The following is a 24,745-nucleotide window of genomic DNA, read 5'->3' on the forward strand; positions in this document are numbered from 1 at the left end:
CTCTATGGTCGATCATCTGTGATTGAGTCATTGAGCCATCCGCTCTCTGGCTTTCTGCCATCCGCCATTTTTTATTCTAAATTCTACTCATTGATCATTGTTCTTTTGTTTCGATAATGGAATAGACGTAGAAACTAAAGTGATTAAGTATATTATTTCTAGCAAGTAGCAACCATTATTTTACTTTTATCGTAGAAGACTATTTTGTGAATTGAAGCACCATGCGTTTGGAGATTTGCCTGCCTTTGGCACTTCTATTTTTAATCAATGGAGTTCCCTCAGATGCGCAAAGTAAGTGGAAAAAGAACTTAAAGAAAATTAAAGATATTAATATTTAAACAGTGTAGATATGTTATTTGGCACGATGCATCAATTTAATTTTTTTCTTTGAGAATGTGAGATGTTTAAATCTATATAATATGTTCATTTTTAATTCTTTAGGTGTATATATATACCCATTACACATTGTTATCGATTGTCAATAATTATAAATATTGGATAGGAACAATACTTCAGACAGTAGCTTTATTTAATATTTAGGCTTAACTTTCATTACTATTATTGATTATTAGATGAATTTAAGAAAAAACCCTACCCCAGTAAGTCGCTATATTGCACGGGGATCTTCAATCTGATAGTTTCTTGTTTAAAAAAAAGAACTATGATTTTTGCATTCAATTAAATAATTATAATTGAAAATTCCTCATGTTTTTAATTTTTTTTTTAATAATACCTTAACACCTGCATATCTGGCTAACTCTAGGTTAGTAATATATATTTTACATATTAGGTAGTATAAATGAGAGTATAATTCTGACCTTCTGGTATTAAAAAATAAATTGATATTCTATTGTTTTTTCTTTAAAAAAAATACACTAGTTAATTTTAACAAAAAAATAACAGTCAAAACCATGTCCAATTTGGTGGTGTAGTTTTTGTGTAATGCCAGAATAAAAATTCAAATAGAGATTAAATTTATAAAAAATATTGTTTTGGGTTTAATTACTTTTGTTTAAACTGTCAACTTTTCTTAAATAGCTCTCATATACAGATCTCTATCTATTTACAATAGGTAACAATTAACAAGAAATTTAATAAAATAATTTATGATATTTCTATGAAAATAATAACTTCAATTTTGACAATGTTGGAAAGAATTTGTTCTGAATTGATAAATGTGTAACATATAGACAAAAAATACAGGTAAATCACAAGTTCCTTTTTGAAGTTGTGAAAATGGGCCTAGAAATCAAGGACAAATATGCTACAGATATTTACCTGTAGGCTATAGATTTGAATGACTTAATGTGTCAATTTGAAAGTTCAAGAGTTCATACATTTCATTGTACTGCTGTGTCATGACCCTACATACCAGTACATTTCAGAAGTATTTAAAACAAATTATTTACTGTGCAAGCTGTTTGACTATGTATCTACCAACCTCTATATGAAAAAAATAATAATACTTATGTAGTTTTAAAACAAATGGTAAGGAGATTTGTTTGAGCAAGTTCTCATTTGTGCCTGTTACCATACTCACACTTCTTTTTATAAATTTTTTATTTTTGTAACATATAATATATTCATATCTATATGAATTTGTGTATATATATATATATATATATATATATATATATATATATATATATATATATATATATATATATATATATATATAATGGATTTATTTTAGTATATGTCAGTAAGTTTACATTTACATTATAGTGCAATTGTATCTCTATATGTATTTATAAAGTAGAGTTTTGTGCCTCCAGTCAAACTGTTTATTCTTCTCCATACAAAGATTACTTGGAAGAGATTGCTTTTAACGATAAAGCAGCCTATCTTTTTCTTAGAGTAATCTTTTCTTGTGTTTATAATAAGTTTATTATTGTAATTACTGTAATATTATGAAGGGAACAATAAAGAGTATCTATCTATTTGGTACAATTGTTAGTTTAGTACTGAAAGAGTTAAAAACTTTTATTTATTGCACATATACAACATTATGAATTACACTAAAGGTATTATAGACGTAGATAATACAATCTTATGTTTAAATATTATAATCTTTATAACACTATAATTCTATTAATAAATCTTCCTAGCTCTATTGTTGTAAACTTAAATATTCCATTTTGAACAAGGTATTTCATATAAACAAGATCTGTGCTATCTACTGGCTGGTTGTCTTGTACTAGTAGTACAATGTATCAGGCTGTTGTAGCTAACATACTATGTACATATGTAATTTATTGTGCAAAACATCCTAATTAATGATTAATTACTCTTGCTTCTGCCAATGTGGGGTTGCCATGAATTGACTTTTCAGTGTATTGGCTTTTAATTTATCTATCTAAGCAAGTTGAGCACACTGAAATCACAGAAATAATCATAAAACTACCATATGAATAGAATATAGATAGAAGAGCTGCTAAAAGAGTAATGACAAGTAGGAGTGTGGTGTTTGAGGATATTAATGGACTGTTTTGATTGCCAGACAGTTGTTAGTTATAATGTGCCTTTAATGTACTGGCAAGTGATCCTGCGTTGGACTAGTGCTTACTATCTGTAATGCGGTCTTTCACTTATTATATAGTAAATGACAGAGATGAAAATTGGAAAACAACTGGCTCTGCCCGCCTGATAGTAAGTTATCATATTGTTATTTGTACTTACGTAACATTACATTTAGGTACGTACCTACTAAGTTTTCGCCTTGATGGGTAAACATTGTTATCAGCTGCCATCTATCTATTTGTTCTTGAGAATACATATTTTAAATATTGTTAGTACAGTAGGTATATGTTACTTTATCCTAGGTTACATTTTAAATATTATAATACTATACGTATTTCTATAATTTGATAGGTCATATAAATGAGATTGTTTGCTGCTATGTAAATTCATACAACTATCTCTGGAGAGGTCATTCAAATTAAGTATTGGACCAGTTACAGACATCAAGTAAATTGTGATTATATTTTCTATATTATTTTTTACATTGTTGATGTCGCTTATATGAACTAATCACTAATTAGTCACAAAGCTATTATTCATACTTCCTTAATTTGCCGAGGTAGAGGCGTTATTATTATTGAAAAGTCGTGTCATGTCATAATTTATTAATTGTATGTAATAACGGAAATAAAAAAAATGCATAAAATAATTGTCTAAAATATGATCACACTATTAACTAAGAAACAAAACATAACAGTCTCGCGTAGTAACTCACGTTCAAACCTATGTGAGTTGTAATCACTAGTTAGGTAGCATATCCCTCATCTAATGTAATTTCTTACGAGTCACGCCTTGCAGAAAGATTCTATGTATACGATTCTGTGCATGCTGGTACGTGCATGCTGGCTATCCAGATTTTTGCGAAAATAAATAATTGGTTATTATAATTTTTTTAAATGTCTTAACAGTACCATCCACTGGGATCTGTACAAACGCACGAAGTGTCAAACATTTTTCGAAACTCTTGTCTGTCTTAAACATTGTCTCAGAATGAAAAAAAGTGTCTTATATATAGTGGAAATCGCATAACGTGGAAAACTAGCAATAGAAACTTTTCTTGCTCTGCTTGATCACATTATACTTCCGTTAGAATGCGTACTGATCCAACACTTATCACCTGTGCCTGTAGTAATGTCGTAAACACACCGAAACGAGTCTACTTCAAAAACTCTCATGTCGCCGCCAAGGCTCTATTCCGCGCAGTTCTGATTCTCACTCGTAGCAATCTACAGGTGGTACCGCATCCGACGTGAAACTGCCCTCTTCATGTGAAGGTGTTGCTGTAAAATCTCATGAACTCTTCTCAATCCAAATTGTAGTGTTTTCAATTTCTTGATATCTAATTCACTATTCTTAGTGAATATTGTTTACTTCTAGTGCGTTTGCTTCGGTAACAGCAGTTAGAGGTCAATCGCATTTTACTTTATCTCTTATTGTTAGTAGATCGCGTAGTTGTAAATTCATTATAGTAGCAGTACAAAATTGCCTTAGAAAGACCTTTATACAAAAGTCAATCAAATTATATTCACCAGGCGACGTAAGAGACTCCAGATTTAATAAAACACAAATTAATCATTACTGGCTCAATACAAACTGGCGTGGCCCGGTCTGATATGTTGGCTGAATACAGTCGAGGCTCGTGGTAAAGTCGGTCGTCGACCGTTGACTGACACGTGATATGTCGGAACGGGACAGTCGGCAAGCTGCTAGCGCCGATATGAGCAAATGACTATGTTTAGCTCTTGTTTGTTGCTAACTATAGGGATGTATAATAAATACGCAGAGGAGGATAATATGAGGAAAGTATAGAGGCGGCTGTACGTGGGTGACATGCGCAGAGACGGACGCCGCGGGAGAGACGGCGGTGTCGGTGGCGGCGGGCGCGCCGCTGACGGTGGTGTGCGCGCTGCGCGTAGAGCAGCGCGCCGTGTGGCGGCTCAACGACGGCGAAGTGCCGGGCGACTTGCGGCCCGCGGGCGAGAGCCCGGCCGGCGACGGGCGGCTGGTGGCGCGGCTGCACGCGCCCGCCGCGCGCGCCGCGCACGCCGGCCTCTACACGTGCAGCCGCCAGCCCGGCGCCGCGCGCGTGCGCGTGCGCGTGCTGCTCGCGCCCGGTACTCCGCACACCACTAGTGCCCTCCGTTGGCCGTAGCGTTCGCATGCCGCTCCACATTATTGGCGCACGATCCAGTTCTTCGCTCTCTCGCGCAGCAATCCATAGGCCCTTATCGCACTGGCGGATGGCGAATAGGTTTTCTTGAGCCCCTCGGCGGGTATCCGCTTTCTTCGTTTCGCATTTTCAATGCTTGCGCGTTTACGGTACGGAGGAGTGCGGCGTGCCTGGATTCGCCTGATGGGTATTAGTGGGACACCGGTATCGGTACTGTGCTACTATCACTAGGGGAACCGTACGCTTGTCGAGTTTATAGTAAACATAGTTTTGATTCAGGAGATTTTGTGTGAAAAAAATAATAGCAGATCAAGCAATATCCCGTTTCGTACAAGTATTTATATTAGTAGTCGCAAGTGTGCTTATCAAAAATTGGTTCTCTGTCGGGTCTGGGATCGCAGGGTGGGTATTTCCCGCCTTATTTTGACGCACCGCCAACACTGACTGGTAGCCGCTAACATCGACAACTTTGCCGCCATCTGCTGATGTGATTTGGCCTTTAACTGCTAATTATTATACTAATCTTGAGCCTAAACTTGATCTAATTAGAGGCCTTCACTTGTAAAAAGGCGTGGTAAATAATTAGTCGATCACTTTCGAATATGCTATCCTTGCAGTTAAACACACATCACACCGCGTCGAAGAACTTCCCAAGTATACTTGCGGTTTTTGCTGAAAAGCTTTGCTGACAGTCACAACTGTAGTTAGATAGATTTTGTTTTAAAGTATTATATATGTGTAGTTAGTTTGTCCATAACCGGTAATAATGGAGCGAATACTATATCTAAATACAAATACGTACCTCAACTGCAACGGCACCTGTATTTTACAGAATTACTCTACCGGTGTATGACAGCACTGTTCAAAATAATTTGTCACATGTCAAGAATGTTATCTATTTACTATGTCAGTATCATCTGCATATTATACCGTCATAGTCGTAGAATACTGACGGACATGACAAATATTAATTACCTATATATATATATATATATCCGTCAGTATTGTACGAGCATGACGATATGACATCCAGGCCGTAACGTAGGCCATAGTCGCATTACAGTGTTCATATAGCAGCTAGAAGCTAGCAGACGATTACCAGCGACCAATTAGCGCTAGTATCTTAGCTTTTACACTTATTTATTTCCCATTCTTAATTTTTTTTAGTCGTGTTAAGACATGGCAATTGTTTTTAGTTACTCAACTGCGTTCGCGAACAATTTCGTACGTTGTTCGATTGTTCGTTTAGTCTAAATTCTCGTGGTTCTATTGTTTGTTCTTCTTGGTCTTATTTTGATGTAATGTAACCTATATACATATAACTATCTGGTAGCAGTGAGTAGCGAGTATGTAGTCGTATGTAGTAGATGAGTCGAGTCGCAGCGCTTAGTCAGTCCCGTGCCGTGGCCTGCCGCGCTGCGCCGTGCGGTGTCGTGCGCTGTCGTGCGTTGCCGCGTTGCGCCGTGCGGCGATAGTACTGCTATCGCTGGACAACGTTATTGCTATCTGTAGCCGTTCCATTTTTTTTGTATCTAATTATCTGAAGGCTGTGTTGATACGTCATGTTGTAGTAGTTGTGCGTTGTTATTGTAATATTTAATAGTTTGCTTCAATTTATTTACTATTATTTTGTAATGATTACTCCTATCAGTAAATAGTATTAGCTGTAGAGTTAACTAGAGTAAGTAGGTTAAGTTTTTTACATGAACACGTGTAACAGGAAATGTTACATTGCTACAACGGCCCTCAATCCAGTGATGGTATTTATAAAAATAAATGACTCCCTGTGGAAAGCCCTGGAATTACAAGTGGAATTACAAGAAACAAATCTCACATATGTACAGATGTACGTTCGTACTGGTAATCTATTGTACATAACTATGAAACGTTCAAATATTTGTACTTTGAACTATCCTTGTCGAAACATATATAGTTTCATGAACATGATCTGTGAGTTTCAGATTGATAAAGTCGTTACTTTATGCCCTATTATAATATTGATTTATTTGTTGAGGAGTGTAAATCATTACTGATAATATTAATCGATAACATGATAAGGCACATTTGTTATCTGCGCTTGAATATAACGCAGTGCAGTAGCAACTAACCGCCCACTGCTATGGCGTACAGCACTCTTGGATGCGCGCATCTGCATAAAAAACTTGCACTTTTAACGCTCTTTATACCTATCAACTTGTCAAGTCGGTAAGATCTGTCTACCAACTACAGGTACATACGTAAATAACTAACTGTTATTTACGTATGTACCTTCATAAAAATGTACTTGACTTTCAAAGTATACATATATTTAAAAAATCGTTTTGTATCGTTAATAATTACATATTACAACATGAAACGAAGTCAAACATGAAATAAGACTTGTGGTGTCAACCTTTGTTTAGATCGGGCACGTGCTGTAACAGTATGCCGTAGCCCCTACCCAATTGTTGCTTCCCGCCTGCGTACACTAATTGCTCCTAAATAACAATTAGCCGCAAAATATTAAGCGCGAGCCACGTTGACTGATACGGTGGCGGCTCGTTTAGCGCGGTACCACACATCGATGGTCGTGGTGGTGGGTCCTCCGCCGCGCGGCCACCGCTGCCCGCGCTGCCCGCGCTGCCCGCTTCCTGGGTGCACTGCCCCTTAAATATCAATCGCTCGGTGCATTCAGTAGTTAGATTACAGATAGGAAATGTTATCATTCAACGTGCTTTTGCCGTCAAGGTTTGCTATTATTTCGCTAACAGCTCTTGACGAGGTGACACTGCTGTAATGTAACTTATAGATTTTTTTTTTAAATTAAAATTATAAAATCTTTCGTCGCAGTGTACACATGCACTAGTTGCGTTGTTTTGCCTTGTAGTATCTATCTAGACTGTCTACATAGTACTGGTAGTATACAATAGACCACCACGACCGCCGTGCTCAGTTTAACGTACGTACGTAATAATGACGATAAAATATCACTGTTTAGATACACCTGTCCACGTTACATTTGAAACATATATCATCGCGACATAAGACTTAGTCCTTGATTAAATCTACTGATATCGCGTTTTAGTTGTTAACTGTAGCTGTTAACGGCGCGAGGAGACGATGTTGCGACTGTACCTAGTTGGTTCAAAGGGCGGCGGTGGGGCCGCGTCTCCGGACACGGGAAGCGACAGTGAAACATGTGTTGAATTTGCAGGTGAGTCGAGCGTGTCGGCGGCCGACGCCACGCCCGAAGTCGTCCTCGACGACGATTGGTTCCGCCCGCGGGGCGCGGACTCCGACTTCTACCGCGAGCCGTTGTACTATGACGTGAAGGGACTGCTGCAGTTGAACTGCACCGCGCCCGGCCACAAGCTGACCGGCTACAAGTGGTAAGTGCTCCACATGCTCATTATATACTCGTACACACTTATTGATGTTTTGCGAAACTTTAATAGAAACCATGTTGAATTTTACTATGGTTATAGAGCCGTACTCAGATTAAATTCGAATAAGAACGAACAAAAGAATTATGAAAATCAAGAGCGCTGCTCGTGTAATAATTTATTAGTCTTAGCATACACATACATAGCGAGCGTTTCCTCAATTAACATTAACGTAATATATAAATGCCACCATCAGTGGATTGTACTGTTTGGATTACATACCTTACTGTGTGTTTTGTTACAAACGTGAATGTCATGTTTGCTCATTGTTATCAATGTACAATGACGTTTGTATATGTATTATGAACAGTAATACCGAAGACATATTAAAAACCCCTCTTACAGCTTCAATTATTATAATTTATTTTGATATTCACACACAAGTTACTGGGTGCTTATAACTAAACTTTCATTGTTTGATTCAATATGAAATTTATACACATTTAATTAGGAGTACAATATGATAGGCACGATAGTTTGGCTCTGTATGCCACTACAGCTATCATAAAGTTATTGCGCTAACAATTTTACTGATAATATTATTATGTTTATCATTGTACGGGCATTGTAGTATGTACTGCAGAGGCAAATACGAGTGCAAAGATTGAATCTAATCCGACTGTAGGCTGTAATGTTTGCGGTGGATCGGTCGTCATGTGGCACTTGTCTTCGTCGTCCAGTGTCTTGTTGGAGACGCGTAGTCGTTGAGTGATCATGTATGCAACCCGAGTCGCTCACTGTATTTTAGGACGCTGACGTTACATACCGCCTCCGGGGCGCCGAGCGCGTAATGCGCTATCCAAATCGATTCAATTACATTAAACAAAAGTATAAGCTATACTTTTTTTTTTTGTTACCATGTTATATAATGTTTAGCCGACGTGAGTCGTCACTAGGGTTGCCATATTTTTTCGTCTCGCCATTTGCTATTCATCACAGAAGACTTTCTGTGGATGCTGACGTGGCGGGAATTGACAATAAAAACGAAATAACCTTATACAAGTTTAAAAATTGATCGTCACTCTTAAATAGTTGGTGCCACTTCTAAAATTTAAATACTTGGTCTGCAGTGGACACTTTTCTGCAAAGTCCTTAAAAGTATATATTTGATTATAAAGTTGGTTTTACAAAGCGATTTCTTCATTCGATATGTACATTGATTTTGCAGATTTAAATTTTTAATTATGTTAAAAATATTGTCAATTTGATATTGCTCTTTAAATCCTTTCATTTAAATTACCAAGTGTTAATAACCACATGTGTGTTAGTAAAATCAAACTCAATTTATTCAGGTACTCGAGGGCTTTGACAATAAATAATGAAAAATTCTAGTGAATATTACTAGTTTGTTTCAGTGAAAATAACAGTTTAATTTTTTCATCATTAATTAACACAATGAAGACATCTTGTTTTCATCGTGTTAATTCATCTCTAAGACGTAACTAACCATAAACTCATAAATAAAAAATCTAAAATTGCTATGCAGTTTATGTGTTCCTAGACTTAGCGGCGATGGCGAATCGCGACATCGATTCACCACCAATCGATATAATTCGTTTAAAAAAAATTAATTAATAAATTAACTTTTCAAAATCTCATAGAAATGAAATCATACGAAATAAAGTATTTTCGTGTATTTTATTATTGTTATGAAGTATAGAGTACAATTATAATAAGGGAAATAACGTGCAATAGGAGGGAGGGAGGATACATGTGTGGCGGGCGGTGTTACAGGAGCAAGAACGGCACGAAGCTGAGCGCCGTGCGCGAGCTGAACGCGCCCGCGGCGCGCTACCAGCTGCTGGACGACGGCGGCGTGCTGCGGCTCGAGCACGCGCACGAGGACGACTACGGCAACTACTCGTGCTTGCTGGTCGCGGCCGGCTGGCGCCGCGACTGGGACGTGCGCGGCCGGCCCGTCGCGCGCCTGCCGCCCGACTCCAACGTCGTCGAGGGCCAGAAGATCAAGATCCAGTGCAGGATCATCGGCAAGCCGTACCCGCGCGTCACGTGGCTCTACAAGAACGCCTCCTCCGAGGAGGGCAACGGCACCTCGCTCGAGGGCGACGCGCGCTTCGCGCTGGAGGACAGCGAGGCGGGCGTGCGCGGCGGCGCGCTGGTGCTGCTGGCGGCGCGGCGCGGCGACCAGGGCCGCTACGAGTGCATGCCGGCCGCCGGCGACGGCGTCGCCGCCGCCACCACGCTGCGCGTCAAGGACATGTACGCCGCGCTCTGGCCCTTCCTCGGCATCTGCGCCGAGGTGTTCGTGCTCTGCGGCATCATCCTCGTCTACGAGAAGCGCCGCACCAAGCCCGAGCTCGACGACTCCGACACCGACAACCACGACCAGTGAGTGCCCCTCCCACTCCACCAACCAGCACATGTTTACACAACAAGAAATCTGGGGAATGCACAATTTTATAAAGTATGTCATCGCAGTAGAAATATTTTTAGAAATAAAGACAATATTTTGTAACTATTGGTAAAATACACAAAAAATAAAAAAAATACACAAAAATTTATTTTTTTGTGTATTTTTGATAGGCCGTGTTGTCCCCTACCGAATCCGTACAAGAATCCGTTTAATTCATGACTTACTGGACACCTGTACAGAAGAGTTGTAAACCTCTTTAAAAAAAAAAATCTTTAAAATCACATTGTAGATGATATTTTGGCAACGGTTAATGATCCTATTGTATGTCAATTATTTTGACGACGTCAATATATGTTACATACGCAGCGCGAATGTTGCGAACTTATAGTGTTCATCGTTTCCAACGTCCGCGCAGAGCTCGCGGCGGCGGCGGCGGTGGGGCCGGACACAGCGTAAAATTCCCATTGTGCATGTATAAAGACATAGTTATTGACCTGTACGACATACAACATAATTTATATAACGCCACAGTTGTTAACAAGTGTGTTGTGATTGCAGGAAGAAGTCGTAAGCGTGCGAGAGCGGGCGGCGGCGGCGGCGGCGGCGTATGACTCTGCGCCGCGTTGTTTTTTCGTTTGCTGTTGAATATGTATTTATTATCACGAATTAACCAAAAATGTTTTGTAATAATAATAGCTTTAAGAAGTTGTAACAATTGTAAAATATTTACGAACAGTCCCTAGATAAGCGCCACGTGCTTACAATACCTGAATGATATGTCACTCGCGCCACTCGGCACTCGCCTGTACGTACGTGTGCAGGTGGAATTAGGCTATAGAACGAAAACAGGTAGATAATACACATGTTGAAACTAATAACTATTTACAAAATTACTTCCGAGTGCAGTTGAGCAACGAAAAATGCTAAGGGTCCTGTTGTCAACATGCCCGTACCATACTGTACTTACTGATTAGAGCAGAAGGGCCACGTGATGGGTATTCGCTCGCACGGTCTAACTCCACCTTCATAACATACTTGCACATATATTTTCGTTTACAATGTACCATATTTGTGCATCTTGTACATTATTGATTACATAGAGATTTATTATTTGTTTTATTTTTTTTTATATTTGTATGTATCTTTCAATTATTTTGTTAATGGTAAGTGTTCTTGAATTTAATATGTAATGATTTAATTAATTTTAATACTACTAAACCATACTAGGAACGCATTCATTTAACGTATATATTCATATTTCATGATAGAGTAAGGTTTGGAATGCTTTTATTTAGTAGTTTGCAGTGAGCTGCTCAGAGATTGACCTGCGCCTAGCGCCACCGGCCTGAGCACAGTAGAGTGAACTAAACGTCATAGTGGGCGTCTATTTCACTTATAAAGTCGAAACCAGATATGATATGATATGAATGTTAATTGTAACATAGTAATGTATGTACATATTGTTTGTTAACCGCACCGTGCGGCCGGTGGATATTTAATATATTGTAATGCTATTTAACATTAGTCGCAGAGATGTAAGCACGCCATTTACAATTGCACTACGGAGGCAGTAGTTGGATTTCCCAGTGGCGCCTCCTACATAGTAGCACTGGGTAGGTACAGTGCGGCGTAGCGCTGCATGCAGCCAACGAAATGTGAGCAAACTCGAAGTTCAAACGAAGTACATGCACTTACAATAACGCGATGTGGCGAGGAGCGGTGCTCTTGGTTATCGTACGGTGTGTGTGTGTGTGTGTGTATGTGTGTGTGTGTATGTGTGTGTGTGTGTTCACTGCCTACCAGCCATTTTAGACTCGCAATGTAATTTATGTATTTTGACCATTCTAAAAATAAATCCATTACATAGATCGATTGGTTTTATTTCTCGTGACATAGTTCACGTCCTTCATATCCTATCATATCAATATATTATAAAAGAGAAAGATCGTAAGGATGCATGGATGTTACGCAAAATCTACTCGACGGAATTTAATGAAACTTACGTCATAGCTTATACGTTAAAATAGCACATGGGCTTTATAAGCAACCCGCCTGCCAAGCGTGGCAACTACTGGCAAAATTCCCTTTATGTAGAAGGCTTATGTCCAGCAGTAGACAGTTAACGGCTGAAATAATAATGAGCTATAACAAAAAAGATGTGTACATTCAAATGCAACAGTTAAGTCGACAAAAATCCTGCCATCTGTAGTAGGTACCTGTCAATGTCAGTACACATATACGAGTATATTGACAACTAGATATTAATGGGTGAAAATTGAATGGTAACCCCCTCTGCGCTATCGGTACACGTTGGCGGGCGGCGGATGGGTGATAGGTGAGAATGAAAGCAGCTCAGTTAGCCCATCGTGAAGAATTCCACGAGAATTAACCACGATAATTTCCAGAGGGGATCGCGTGGAGGTCGACCTGATAGGATATGTAGGAGGTGTGGATGTGGGTTTGATGATATTGTCATATATATTATATTATAGATTCAGAAGGAGTGAGAGAAAGAATGATTTAGCACGAACTTGTATAATCTACATCTATTTACACTAATATCATAAAGAGGAAAGACACCAGTGGCGAGGCACCAGTGAAGGATGATAGGTGAGGATGAATCAGGTCAGCCCATCATGACGAATTCAACAAGAATTGTTCACGATGGTTTCCAGGTGGAATCACGTGGATGTCGACCTAGAATTGTTTACGATGGTTTCCAGGTGGAACCACGTGGATGTCGACTTAATAGAGTACATTGCTAGCAATGGGGCTGTTAAAGTCCATTGCTAACCATCCCTTTCCCTCCCGGTAGGTGGGGGCTGGCACATCTATGAAATAGGCAGCTAGGTAGGATCAGATAATAATGTAAAATGTTGTAAAATTGTCCACCCGTGCGAAGCCGGGACGGGCCGCTAGTCAATAATATTTACAGTAAATAAATCCAGATATAATAAGTCGCGATACAAAATATTGTTCCGTAAAATTGCTAAGACAAGGAGATTGTCAAGAAAGTCACTATTGTTTTTTCTACAACTACGTAGGTTTGAAAATGTTTGGTAGCCTGCATCACTTTCCCCCTTGAGACATGATAAGGGTCTGTATACGTTGGTTGGAGTGAACTACGCAATGCGTCTTCGCGAAAAAACACGTAATTGGTAGTGGAAAGATCTTTGAAAATAAATATTTTGTCACTTCTATGACGAGAAGCAGGTTTGATTTTTTTTTTCGTTGAATTAACGTAAACGTGCTATAAAATAATTTACATCTGTAGAACCTTTCAAATGGCAGTCGATAAATTCTCCTGAAAGTCTTAAAGCTTCTCCATAAGGAAGTTCTGCTGAAGAAGCTTGTAAGTTATCCTTAAAAGAACTTTGTATGCCCAATAGTACCCACGGAAGAGATTTCGTCCAAGTACTATTTGCATGACACATGATGGAAGTCTTAAGCTGCCTGTGGAATCTTTCAACAAGGTCGTTAGACGCTGGATGATGGGCTGTAGTTCGTTTGTGTTCCCTGTAATCTGAGATAAATGTTCGAACAATTTGCTCAGGACAGCCAAATCTAGAAATCCAGCCTGAAAGTAAAGCCTTGACAACAGTTTAAGCTGAAATATCGGTTATCGGTTATCGGTTTGTTACGTACGCTCGGAACGCACCTCAACACGGAATTGTCAAATGTTCTGTCGAAAAAAGCGCGGGAAACGTTTAAAAAAGCGGGAGTGTTTTTTGATCTTCTTTAAATTAATTTTATTTTTATTTATATAAGGATTAGTCTTTTTTATATATTGTGTATTAGATTGTATATTTAATTGTATATTTTGTAGTAATAGTGTTTGTTGCTGTAAATATTGGTAAGTAAATTACCTATATTAACATTATGGATCCACCTATAGACCCTGGGGGGACAACCCCCCAGGTGTCTGCAAATATAACTATTCCATTCAATAATAGTTTTGATATATTAGGTGAATCTAGTATGGACACAGATGGTTCTAGCGTTGCAAGTTCTAAACGTAAGCGAGTACGTGGTGAACGTCGCATTTGCAAACATTGCAATAAAAAACGAAGGAGGCACACCAAGGGTCTTGAATCTAAAATTAAAGATAGTGATTGTCAATGTATTGAAGATGAGAATCAAACTCAAGTATCAATACCAGTTGTAAACAATACCGAGTCTGTTAAACCTGCTTCTCCACCCAGTACTTTAAGCAGAACTTTGTACAATGCCGAGGATATAGCACCTTATGTCGTTCATGTACAAAAAAATGAAACACATCCTAATGATAACACTACATTACATCCTATTGCATTTGGTCGCTTTTTACACACTAATAAGATAAATAATATAGTGAATGGTAGCCTCAAAAGAATAGGAAGAAACCGTTTATCGCTTTCTTTCTCAAATTTTGAAAATGCAAATGCATTTTTAAATAATAGTAACTTAGTGACACATAATTTTAAGGCATTTATACCTTCTTTCCATGTAACCCGTATGGGAATTGTGAGGGGTATTCCTAAAGATTGGACAGAAGAGAAAGTAATCCAAAATATATCAGTACCGATAGGTTGTGGGAAAATTCTAAAAACCAGAAGAATAAAGAAAAAGACAATTAATGAAGGACAACCAAGTTTTATTAATACTGAAACCATTGTTATTACTTTTGATGGACAAATATTGCCAAAAAGAGTATTTATGTTTTACACATCATTAACTGTAGATTTGTACATTTACCCTACTATCCAATGCTATAACTGCTGTAGGTTCGGACATGTCAAGATGCAGTGTCGTTCAAATCCTCGGTGTTATAAATGCAGGCAAAATCATACAGGTGATAAATGTGAAGTAGATGAGGAAAATGTTTCTTGTATCTTGTGTAATGGTTCTCATTCAGCAATTAGTAAAAAATGTCCTGAATATGCACGTCAGAAAGCCATTAAAGAAACAATGGCCCATAGTTGTGTTTCTTATGCTGAAGCATCAAAATTTCATCCTCCAACTTCTAAACTATATTCAGATGTATTAACATCATCATCTCCTTCCAATAAATCTCATTTTCAATCTTCTTTCCTTAAAGAGAAATCATCATTACCACATATACAATCATCATATAAAAAAACAGTTACACTTAAACCACGCTCTCCTCAAAAAATACAACAAGGATATGATCGTTCTGCCCATGAAGCCATAGTTAAGGAATATAATATTCCTGCTCCCTCTAATGGTTGTGCATTATCATCAAATAATATTGACAATAATCAATCCATCATTGATATTATTCTCATGCTTATTAAAGTGTTATCGCAATCAAAAATGATACAAACAACTTTACCACCGTCCAACGATGCCATGTACAATGTATTTTCTCAATTATTAACTTCTCACAATGGATTACAAAGTCCAAATAATTCAGTGGAACTGTCGTAGCATAACAAATAAGAAATCAGACTTATTTTATTTGATTAATAAATATAATCCTTTTATAATAGCTCTACAAGAGACTTGGTTAAAGCCAGGATATCCTTTTAGGATTTCAGGCTTTACAAGTCTCCGTGATGATAGAGCTGACGGATATGGCGGTGTTGCCATATTGGTCAAAAACTCCCTTCTTTTTTCTTCTTTTTCGCTTCCTGTATATAGCGGCATTAATGCAGCTGCTATAATTATAAATGGTATCTGTTTTGTTACTTTATATATTCCTGATCCTACATGCCAAATATATTCACAACTAGAACAATTATTTTCAATTTTACCTAAACCTTTTCTCGTAATGGGCGATTTTAATGCTCAGCACCAATCGTGGGGCAGTTCTACTTCTAATTTTTATGGTGGAAAACTCCTGACGATAATTGACACTTACAAATTATGTATTATTAACTCAGATGTACCGACACGTAGAACTGCACCGAATGAAGGGTTTAGTGCTCCTGATATTTCAATATGTTCTTCTGATTTAGCTTCTTCACTGTCGTGGTATCCTCATTCCTCTACCTTCGGAAGCGATCACTTTCCCCTCATTCTTTCTTTTCCAATTTCCATTCCCTCAAGTCGAAAGAGTGGTCCTCGACTTAAATATAATTTATGTTATAATTTAATGTAGACTGGAATATTTACAAACAATATTTAGATAATAAAATATCGGAGTTACCTATTGTTTATCATGGAAATGAACATCAATGTTGTAATGACTTGATAATTAATATGAAGGAGGTTGCTGATTTATTATTTCCTGTTAAAAATAGTGCTTCAGGGAAAATTCCCTCCCCACCTTGGTGGGACAAAGATTGTACGGAAGCAATTAAAAATCGTAAAGAGGCTGAAAAAAATTATAATAATTACATGACATCAGAAAATTTTGAAATTTACACCGCAGTTTCACGTTCTACTCGAAAACTACTGAAAAAAAAGAAATTGGAAGGTTGGAGAAGATTTTGTTCTTCTATCTGTCCAGAAGTTAATTCATCAGTCGTTTGGAATAATATTAAAAGATTCAGATCTGCCTTCAGTGATCATACATCACGTTCTGCACTCGATTTAACTTTAGCGAATAAATTTTTAGATCGCCTTGCTCCTAGTTATGTGCCGGAATGCCTTTACAATATTTCTCTATCCGTCTCTGACAAATTATCCGAACTTGAGTCTCCTTTTACTCTTGTAGAACTTAAAGGTGTTCTAGCTTGTATTAAAGACTCTGCACCGGGAGAAGACGGTATACCGTATTCCTTTTTAAAAATGCTAGCGATGCGACATTAATTTACTTTTTAAATATAATTAATTCCATAATTATTTCGGGAAATATACCTACTTCATGGAAGTCTCAGATTATTATACCATTTCTAAAGCCTCATAAACCACCTTCTGAACCATCTTCATACCGTCCTGTTGCACTTTCCTCTGTCTTACTAAAGCTAGCTGAACATTTAGTGAAGAACCGTCTAGAATGGTTTTTAGAAAGTAATAACTTACTATCCCCGAACCAGTTTGGTTTTAGGAAAGGTAAGAGCACCTTAGATAATGTGAGCGTTCTTATTTCAGATATTCATATAGCTTTCTCACAAAATTTGTCAATCCTCTCAGCCTTTTTAGATATAAATTCTGCCTATGATAATGTAATAATTTCTATTTTAAAAACTAAATTACAAGCTTTAAATGTACCGGTAATGCTTTCTAATTTCATTATTAATATTTTATCAGAAAGAACAATACATATGGATCTAGATGAAGATACCAAATTATCTAGAACAGTATGGAAAGGCCTTCCACAAGGATCTGTTCTCAGTCCAATTTTATTCAACATATACACATACGATCTAGAATCATTCCTTGATAAATCCGTAAAAATTTTACAATATGCTGATGATCTCTTATTATATTTTATTGCGAAGTCCATAGAATCTGCTTCTGCCAAATTATCTGATTCATTAGATATGTTAAAAACGTGGTTAGATGCAAATGGTCTTAATCTTTCTGTAACCAAGAGTAGTGTAGTTTTGTTTTCAAGAATGAGATCACCGCAACAAATTAAGGTGCTTTATGATAACTCATACATTCCTATAAAGACTGAAATTAAATTTTTAGGTATCGTGCTAGATAATAAATTAACAGGTCTGTCCCACTGTAATTATATTTCCACGAAATGTGAGCGTAACCTCAACATTCTTAGGTGCCTTGCTGGAGTTTGGTGGGGAGCACATCCCGTTTCACTAAAACTTGTTTATAATGGTCTTATAAGGAGTGTCATTGATTATGGAACTTTTTTGTTAGCTCCAGGAAGTTCATTTGCTTTTAAGAAATTGGATTTAATTCAATCAAAGGCCTTGAGGATTATCTCTGGAGCAATGAAATCAAGTCCAATCAATGCTTTACAGCTCGAAGTCGGTGATCCACCTTTGGTTTTAAGAAGGCAATATTTATCTGATCGCTTCTTTTTTCGTTGTTTACAATTATCTGATCATCCGCTTATTCAAAAGTTATCTCAACTATATATCTTTATTTCGTCTTCATCTTATTGGAAACATAAAAAACCTCCATGTTTAATACAAAGTTATGAAAAATATAAATCCATAGAATCTCCCACTTTTACATCGTCCTGTTTTCCCATTTATAAATGCTCATATCAATCTTTAGTTTTATCTCCTAATATTAAATATGATTTTGGGTTATCAAAAAATGATTCAGAATTGAATGCCAAATTTATGTTTATAACTGACATTGAATGGAATGAATGGCACTACATCTTTACTGATGCATCAAAACCAGACAATAGCGGTTGTGTAGGTGTGGGTGTGTTTCATTCACAATTTAATATCGTTCAAAAAATTAAACTTCCACCGGAATCTTCAGTTTTTACCGGGGAATGCTATGGTATTTTAAAAGCTGTAGAATATATACTTTTAATGAAATTACATAAGGCAATAGTTTTCACTGACTCTATGAGCTCTTTGCAAGCTCTAGCCAAATATCCGTTTAAATCAAAACCAGTTTATCCCATTATTTGTGACATAAGACAAAGTCTTTATCTTTGCATGTTGAGAAGGTATTCCGTTTCTTTTGCCTGGTTACCAGGACACAGTGGTATTAGCGGCAATGACAAAGCTGACCTTATTGCAAGAGAGGCTGTAACTTGTGGTGATATGTATCCGTATCATAATTACTGTAGTGACCTAGCTTGTCTCCCAAAAATATATTTAAGGTATGCCTGGAAGGAATATTGGGAAAAAACAAGTACAATAAAAGGAAGATTTTATCGCCTTATACAACCCGATATTCCTTTCAAACCATGGTTTTGTAAATTAAAGCTTGGAAAGACCGCAACAACTATTATAACTCGTATGCGTCTAGGTCACGTATGCACACCTTCTCATTTATACAAGCTTGGTATTGTACAAAGTTCGTCGTGTAATTGCGGTGCTGAAGTGGCGGACTTGAATCATATATTCTTCTCATGTTCTAAATTTGACCACACCTCCCTTTTTAATCATCTCCGATCCATCCGTGTTCCATTCCCAACTTCTATTCTTACTCTACTTTCTTCCAATGATCCTATTATCTATAAAATACTATCTTCATATATATATGATAACAATATTAAGATTTAGTTATATTACATGAATACATTTATAGTTGTATCAATTGCTTTTCCTATATATTTATAAGTATATTCTCATATGTACAAGTATATGTTTCATATCCTATAAATATCCTAGACCTAATCCTTATCCTTTCTAAATTCGTTTGTGTTAGGTATTTTTATTACTATTATCGTTTCCCCGTTTTGTTCTTGGCAAAATACCCTAATATCGGGGTGAACGCCACATAAGAAGAAAAAAAAAAAAAAAAAAAAAATGTTCTGTCAGATTTGCGCTGTCTGCTATCGCTTGCTTTTACAAAATTAATTACATATAATAAATCTGTTGTTTGTAATAATAGCATTTAAATACTACACCCAATATAAAAACCCACAAAACACAACACGGTTTTTTTTTTTTTTTTTTTTTTTTTTTTTTTTTACTAACAATCCCTTTCCCTCCGGTTATCGGTATTGCTTCGAGCCACCTAGTAAAACAGTCAATGGCAGTGAGACAATATCGATATCCCTGAGATAGAAGCATGGGACCAACAAGGTCAATGTGTACTACCTTAAATCGTGCTCGAGGTAAGTCGTACGTGCCCGACAAAGCAGACACGTGACGACTTATTTTAGGTCGCTGACAAGGTAGACAAGACTTATCCCACAATCTGCAGTCCTTCATGATACCGGGCCATACAAAGCGTTGAGCTATCAATTTAGCAGCCGCGTTAGACCCGTGGTGGCTCAGAGAATGAAGACTGTCAAAAACTTCCTTTCTGAGAGTTTTGGGAACAAATGGTCTAGGAGTTGCTGTACTGATATCACAGTACAATGAGATACAACTCTCAGGTAATTCTCGTTTCTATAGACGTGAAGAACTGGGTTCGGCTAGATAATGAGATAATTTAGGATCAGTTTTCTGTGCTTCAGCTGTGGCTTTTAAACTAACTGGTATTTGTAATTTATCAACACGTGATAATGTATCTGCAATTTTTTTTTTTTTTTTTTTTTTTTTTTTTTTTTTTTTTTTTTTTTTCCGATCCCCGGCGGCTTTGCTATTTAGAAAGAAAGAAAGAAAATTAACCGAAAAAGTATGCGGCCCGCACAGTAGCGCACAAAACAAGAACAAAAGAAACCAAAACAAGAACAAAAGAAACGAAAACAAAACAAACAAACAAAAAATTGTACTCAAATAGAAAGCAATTTGTGCTTTCTGCCCATGGTCACGGTAACGGTGGAACAGGGGGTCCTACGAATTTCTGGCAGAGATTCTGCTACTACCAAAATCAGACCTGGCAACATATAATGCCACGAACTTTGAGGACCGATGAGATTATGGGGCTGCTGAAACAATAGAGGTGAACAACTTACACTGGAGTACTATAGGATTATCTGAAGTCCGAAGACAGGGGAAGGATACGAAGTCTGGAGTATGAGGTACGGGAGCTGAAGTGCCAGGTGGCGGAGATTCTAAAGGACAGGAACCGCACCGCGAATAGGCGTGCTGATCCCCATCTACCACCTCTAGCGAGGCAGGAGAGGTTCTCCCTGGCTAGGGCCACTGCCCCTGTGCATACTCCTGAGCGTGACCTCCACGAGGTCTTGGGTTTTGACCCGGAGGAGCTAATGGCGCAGATAATGGAATTTTTTTTTTTTTTTTTGGAGCCGCTGTAAACCAGATGGTGGACCTGGTCTGTAAAAATGCTTAGAGGGCATAACGGTCCCCTTGCCTCGTTCCCCCCCCCCCCCCCCCGCTCAAAGTTCGTGTTCAATTTCTCGGCGTTGAGGCAGGGAACGAGGAAATGATTCTGAGCACCCAGCTGGCTCCAGGTCTGCCCTGCCCTAAGGAAAGATGCGCGTATCCGAGACTCTGCGAGCAAGTCAGCGGCGGGTGCTATCAAAGCTCGCCTTCCAGCGGAATGGTAGCCCAGTTAGGCGGCTGGGAGGGTGCAACAATCGCAACCTGCTGCTGTTAGGTCTCCTTCCCTCTTTGCAGGTCTTGGATGGGAACTGGCCATCGCTGTCAATGATCCTCCCCTGGGAAAATCCGGAGGCTATGGCTTCGGAGAAGAATTGTACTGTGGTGACCAGGTGCAGAGGGTGTCAAACCCAGATGTGTCAGACGTAGATGGCTGCTAAACAGCATTCTCATCATACAGCAGGCCCGGCACAACCAGCCACAGATGAACGGCGGTAGCAAGCCCTCCCCGGCAAAGCTCTATGCCCCGCGCTCAGCAGTGGTGGTATTGGCTCTGAACCCCGAGGCTAAGGGGCGCGGAGTCACCTACTCCTAGATTATCCGGGAGAACAGGAATAAATCAGTCTCCCGGACATGGGGATCGAAAGGGTGAGAATGAAGATAGCGGTTACAGGCGCCCGGATTATCGAAATTCCGGCGCTGAGAATGGTGGTCATGCGGACTAGCTGGCGGAGAGTATCCGACAGGTCCTTCCCGAGAATTGGGTGAAGGCGTTCAGGCCCTTCAGGACCGTCGAAATGAGATGGACGATGCCAGGTCGCAGGATCGGTCGCTAGGGAAGGGGGATGCCGACCAGTTGGGTTAGGGAACCTGTCGTTGTGAAGCGCGGTGTTCCACAAGGAGCTGTCCTCGGACCGGTCCTGTGGAATGACGGGTATGATTGGAATTTGCGAGGTGCACTCCTCGCGGGCACCGACGTGGTCTGTTATGCTGACGACACGTCGGTCACTGCCCAGGGGCAGGACTATAGAGAGGCAGCCCGTCGTATCATAGCGGCCGTGGCACTTGTCGTCGGGCGTATACGCCGATTAGGGCTTGAGGTAGCGTTCGAAAAATCGGAGATTCTGTTTCCATAGGCCTCGACGAGCACCACCTCCAGGCGCACACCTAGTGGTCAGTGGACACAGGATTGAGGTCAAGCCGCATATGCGGGATCTCGGGCTTGACCTTGTGGCGTATATATATATTGTATATATAACAAACCTTTATAAATACCTTTTGAATTTCTGTAGAAAAATAAATTATAAATAACAGCGCATGCGAAGTTGCGCGCGCAGTATAAAATTTAGAAATTGTCATTCTTTTTTTTTTTTTTTTTTTTTTTTTTTTTTTTTTTCAGGGAAAACGTGGCCTGTCTCAACAGACAACAGAGGGCCATGGCTATTCGGGCCTCCAGAGGCTACCGCACTGTCTCCCGTGAGGCGGCATGTGTGCTAGCGGGGTCACCGCCCTGGGACCTAGAAACTGAGGCTCAGATGTCGCTCCACAACTGTCGCGCGGAGTTACGCTCCCGGGGCGAATTCCCACTGAAAGGGAAATGAGTGTTCATTCGGCGGTTTCTCCAAGAAAGATGGGATGAGAGGTTGGCCGATCCAGGGGCCGGCCTGAGGACGGTCGAGGCCATCCACCCAGTGTTTAAATACTGGATGGATGAGCGGCGTAAAGGTCCACTTTCCGACTGACACAGATACTGACCGGTCATGGTTGCTTCGGTCATTACCTGAGTCTGATTGCGAGACGAGAGCTGACGACAAGTGCCACGAGTGAGGTTTTTTTTTTTTTTTTTTTTTTTGTGACGCGGTGATGACGCAGAAGGAAGTAGCCGAGCGCGAGAGAGTCAGGCAAAAGAGCGGGGGGGCGCGCAGAACTCCGCCTCACGCCACCCCCCACTAGGATCGGAGTGCAGCTTTAAGGAAAGTACAGCTCACCCTTGAGGAAGGCACACCCCACTAGGGGACCTAGGAAGTGAGCGCACATACACGTGCGCCTCTAGGAACGGTAGGATGAGAAGGGCATTCCCCATTCTAAACACGAGACCACCTCTCGAGTTGCCCTACAACAACTACAGGGCGGGCCGTCGCGTAGGAGTCCGGTCGTCTTCAACTCGGGAGCTCAGGGATCTGACATATGCATCACACGACGGCTGTGGCGGTCCGTGGTACTGCTATTCGGCGGAATAATGAGGAGGACAGACTAATTGATTAGTTTAATAGATATAGACATATTATAATCATGATCACTATGGTACGTTAGATGGAGGCCCATGGAATGTATCAGTAGTTGATAGACATAATATTGACGTGTATCATGTAGCGCCATCTCACGTGTAACAGTAGAATTGACTGGACTTCACGCAATTCCAATATTACACGCTAGATGGAGCCGCATGAAATGTATAAGTCGATATAATAATAACACCGCCATTTCATAATTTCTTCACAAAGCAAAGATAACCTGCGGTTTAGGTTTAGGTTTAGGTTTAGGTTTAGGTTTAGGTTTAGGTTTAGGTTTAGGTTTAGGTTTAGGTTTAGGTTTAGGTTTAGGTTTAGGTTTAGGTTTAGGTTTAGGTTTAGGTTTAGGTTTAGGTTTAGGTTTAGGTTTAGGTTTAGGTTTAGGTTTAGGTTTAGGTTTAGGTTTAGGTTTAGGTTTAGGTTTAGGTTTAGGTTTAGGTTTAGGTTTAGGTTTAGGTTTAGGTTTAGGTTTAGGTTTAGGTTTAGGTTTAGGTTTAGGTTTAGGTTTAGGTTTAGGTTTAGGTTTAGGTTTAGGTTTAGGTTTAGGTTTAGGTTTAGGTTTAGGTTTAGGTTTAGGTTTAGGTTTAGGTTTAGGTTTAGGTTTAGGTTTAGGTTTAGGTTTAGGTTTAGGTTTAGGTTTAGGTTTAGGTTTAGGTTTAGGTTTAGGTTTAGGTTTAGGTTTAGGTTTAGGTTTAGGTTTAGGTTTAGGTTTAGGTTTAGGTTTAGGTTTAGGTTTAGGTTTAGGTTTAGGTTTAGGTTTAGGTTTAGGTTTAGGTTTAGGTTTAGGTTTAGGTTTAGGTTTAGGTTTAGGTTTAGGTTTAGGTTTAGGTTTAGGTTTAGGTTTAGGTTTAGGTTTAGGTTTAGGTTTAGGTTTAGGTTTAGGTTTAGGTTTAGGTTTAGGTTTAGGTTTAGGTTTAGGTTTAGGTTTAGGTTTAGGTTTAGGTTTAGGTTTAGGTTTAGGTTTAGGTTTAGGTTTAGGCTTAGGTTTAGGTTTAGGTTTAGGTTTAGGTTTAGGTTTAGGTTTAGGTTTAGGTTTAGGTTTAGGTTTAGGTTTAGGTTTAGGTTTAGGTTTAGGTTTAGGTTTAGGTTTAGGTTTAGGTTTAGGTTTAGGTTTAGGTTTAGGTTTAGGTTTAGGTTTAGGTTTAGGTTTAGGTTTAGGTTTAGGTTTAGGTTTAGGTTTAGGTTTAGGTTTAGGTTTA

General features: G+C 39.0%; 1 protein-coding gene across 1 annotated transcript; it reads left to right on the forward strand.

The window, feature by feature from the left end:
- Positions 1 to 23: 23 nt before the first annotated feature.
- On the forward strand, positions 24 to 12,354 carry LOC113515757 (neuroplastin). The gene is made up of 4 exons (XM_052899786.1): positions 24 to 291; positions 7,884 to 8,058; positions 9,847 to 10,461; positions 11,045 to 12,354. The coding sequence occupies exons 1-4, from the start codon at positions 222 to 224 to the stop codon at positions 11,055 to 11,057; spliced, it is 873 nt and encodes a 290-aa protein (XP_052755746.1). The 5' UTR covers positions 24 to 221; the 3' UTR covers positions 11,058 to 12,354.
- Positions 12,355 to 24,745: the final 12,391 nt, after the last annotated feature.

Source organism: Galleria mellonella, unplaced genomic scaffold (genome assembly GCF_026898425.1).
Source record: "Galleria mellonella isolate WM207_F2 unplaced genomic scaffold, CSIRO_AGI_GalMel_v1 utg63, whole genome shotgun sequence".
In the NCBI taxonomy this organism is placed as follows: domain Eukaryota; kingdom Metazoa; phylum Arthropoda; class Insecta; order Lepidoptera; family Pyralidae; genus Galleria; species Galleria mellonella.

What these genes read in the sequence shown, in the direction of transcription:
- LOC113515757 (XM_052899786.1), top strand. Translation starts at nt 222, where the DNA reads ATGCGTTTGGAGATTTGCCTGCCTTTGGCACTTCTATTTTTAATCAAT. An exon ending in AGTTCCCTCAGATGCGCAAA is followed by an intron (nt 292 to 7,883) that starts GTAAGTGGAAAA and finishes TTGAATTTGCAG; the next exon opens with GTGAGTCGAGCGTGTCGGCG. An exon ending in AAGCTGACCGGCTACAAGTG is followed by an intron (nt 8,059 to 9,846) that starts GTAAGTGCTCCA and finishes GCGGTGTTACAG; the next exon opens with GAGCAAGAACGGCACGAAGC.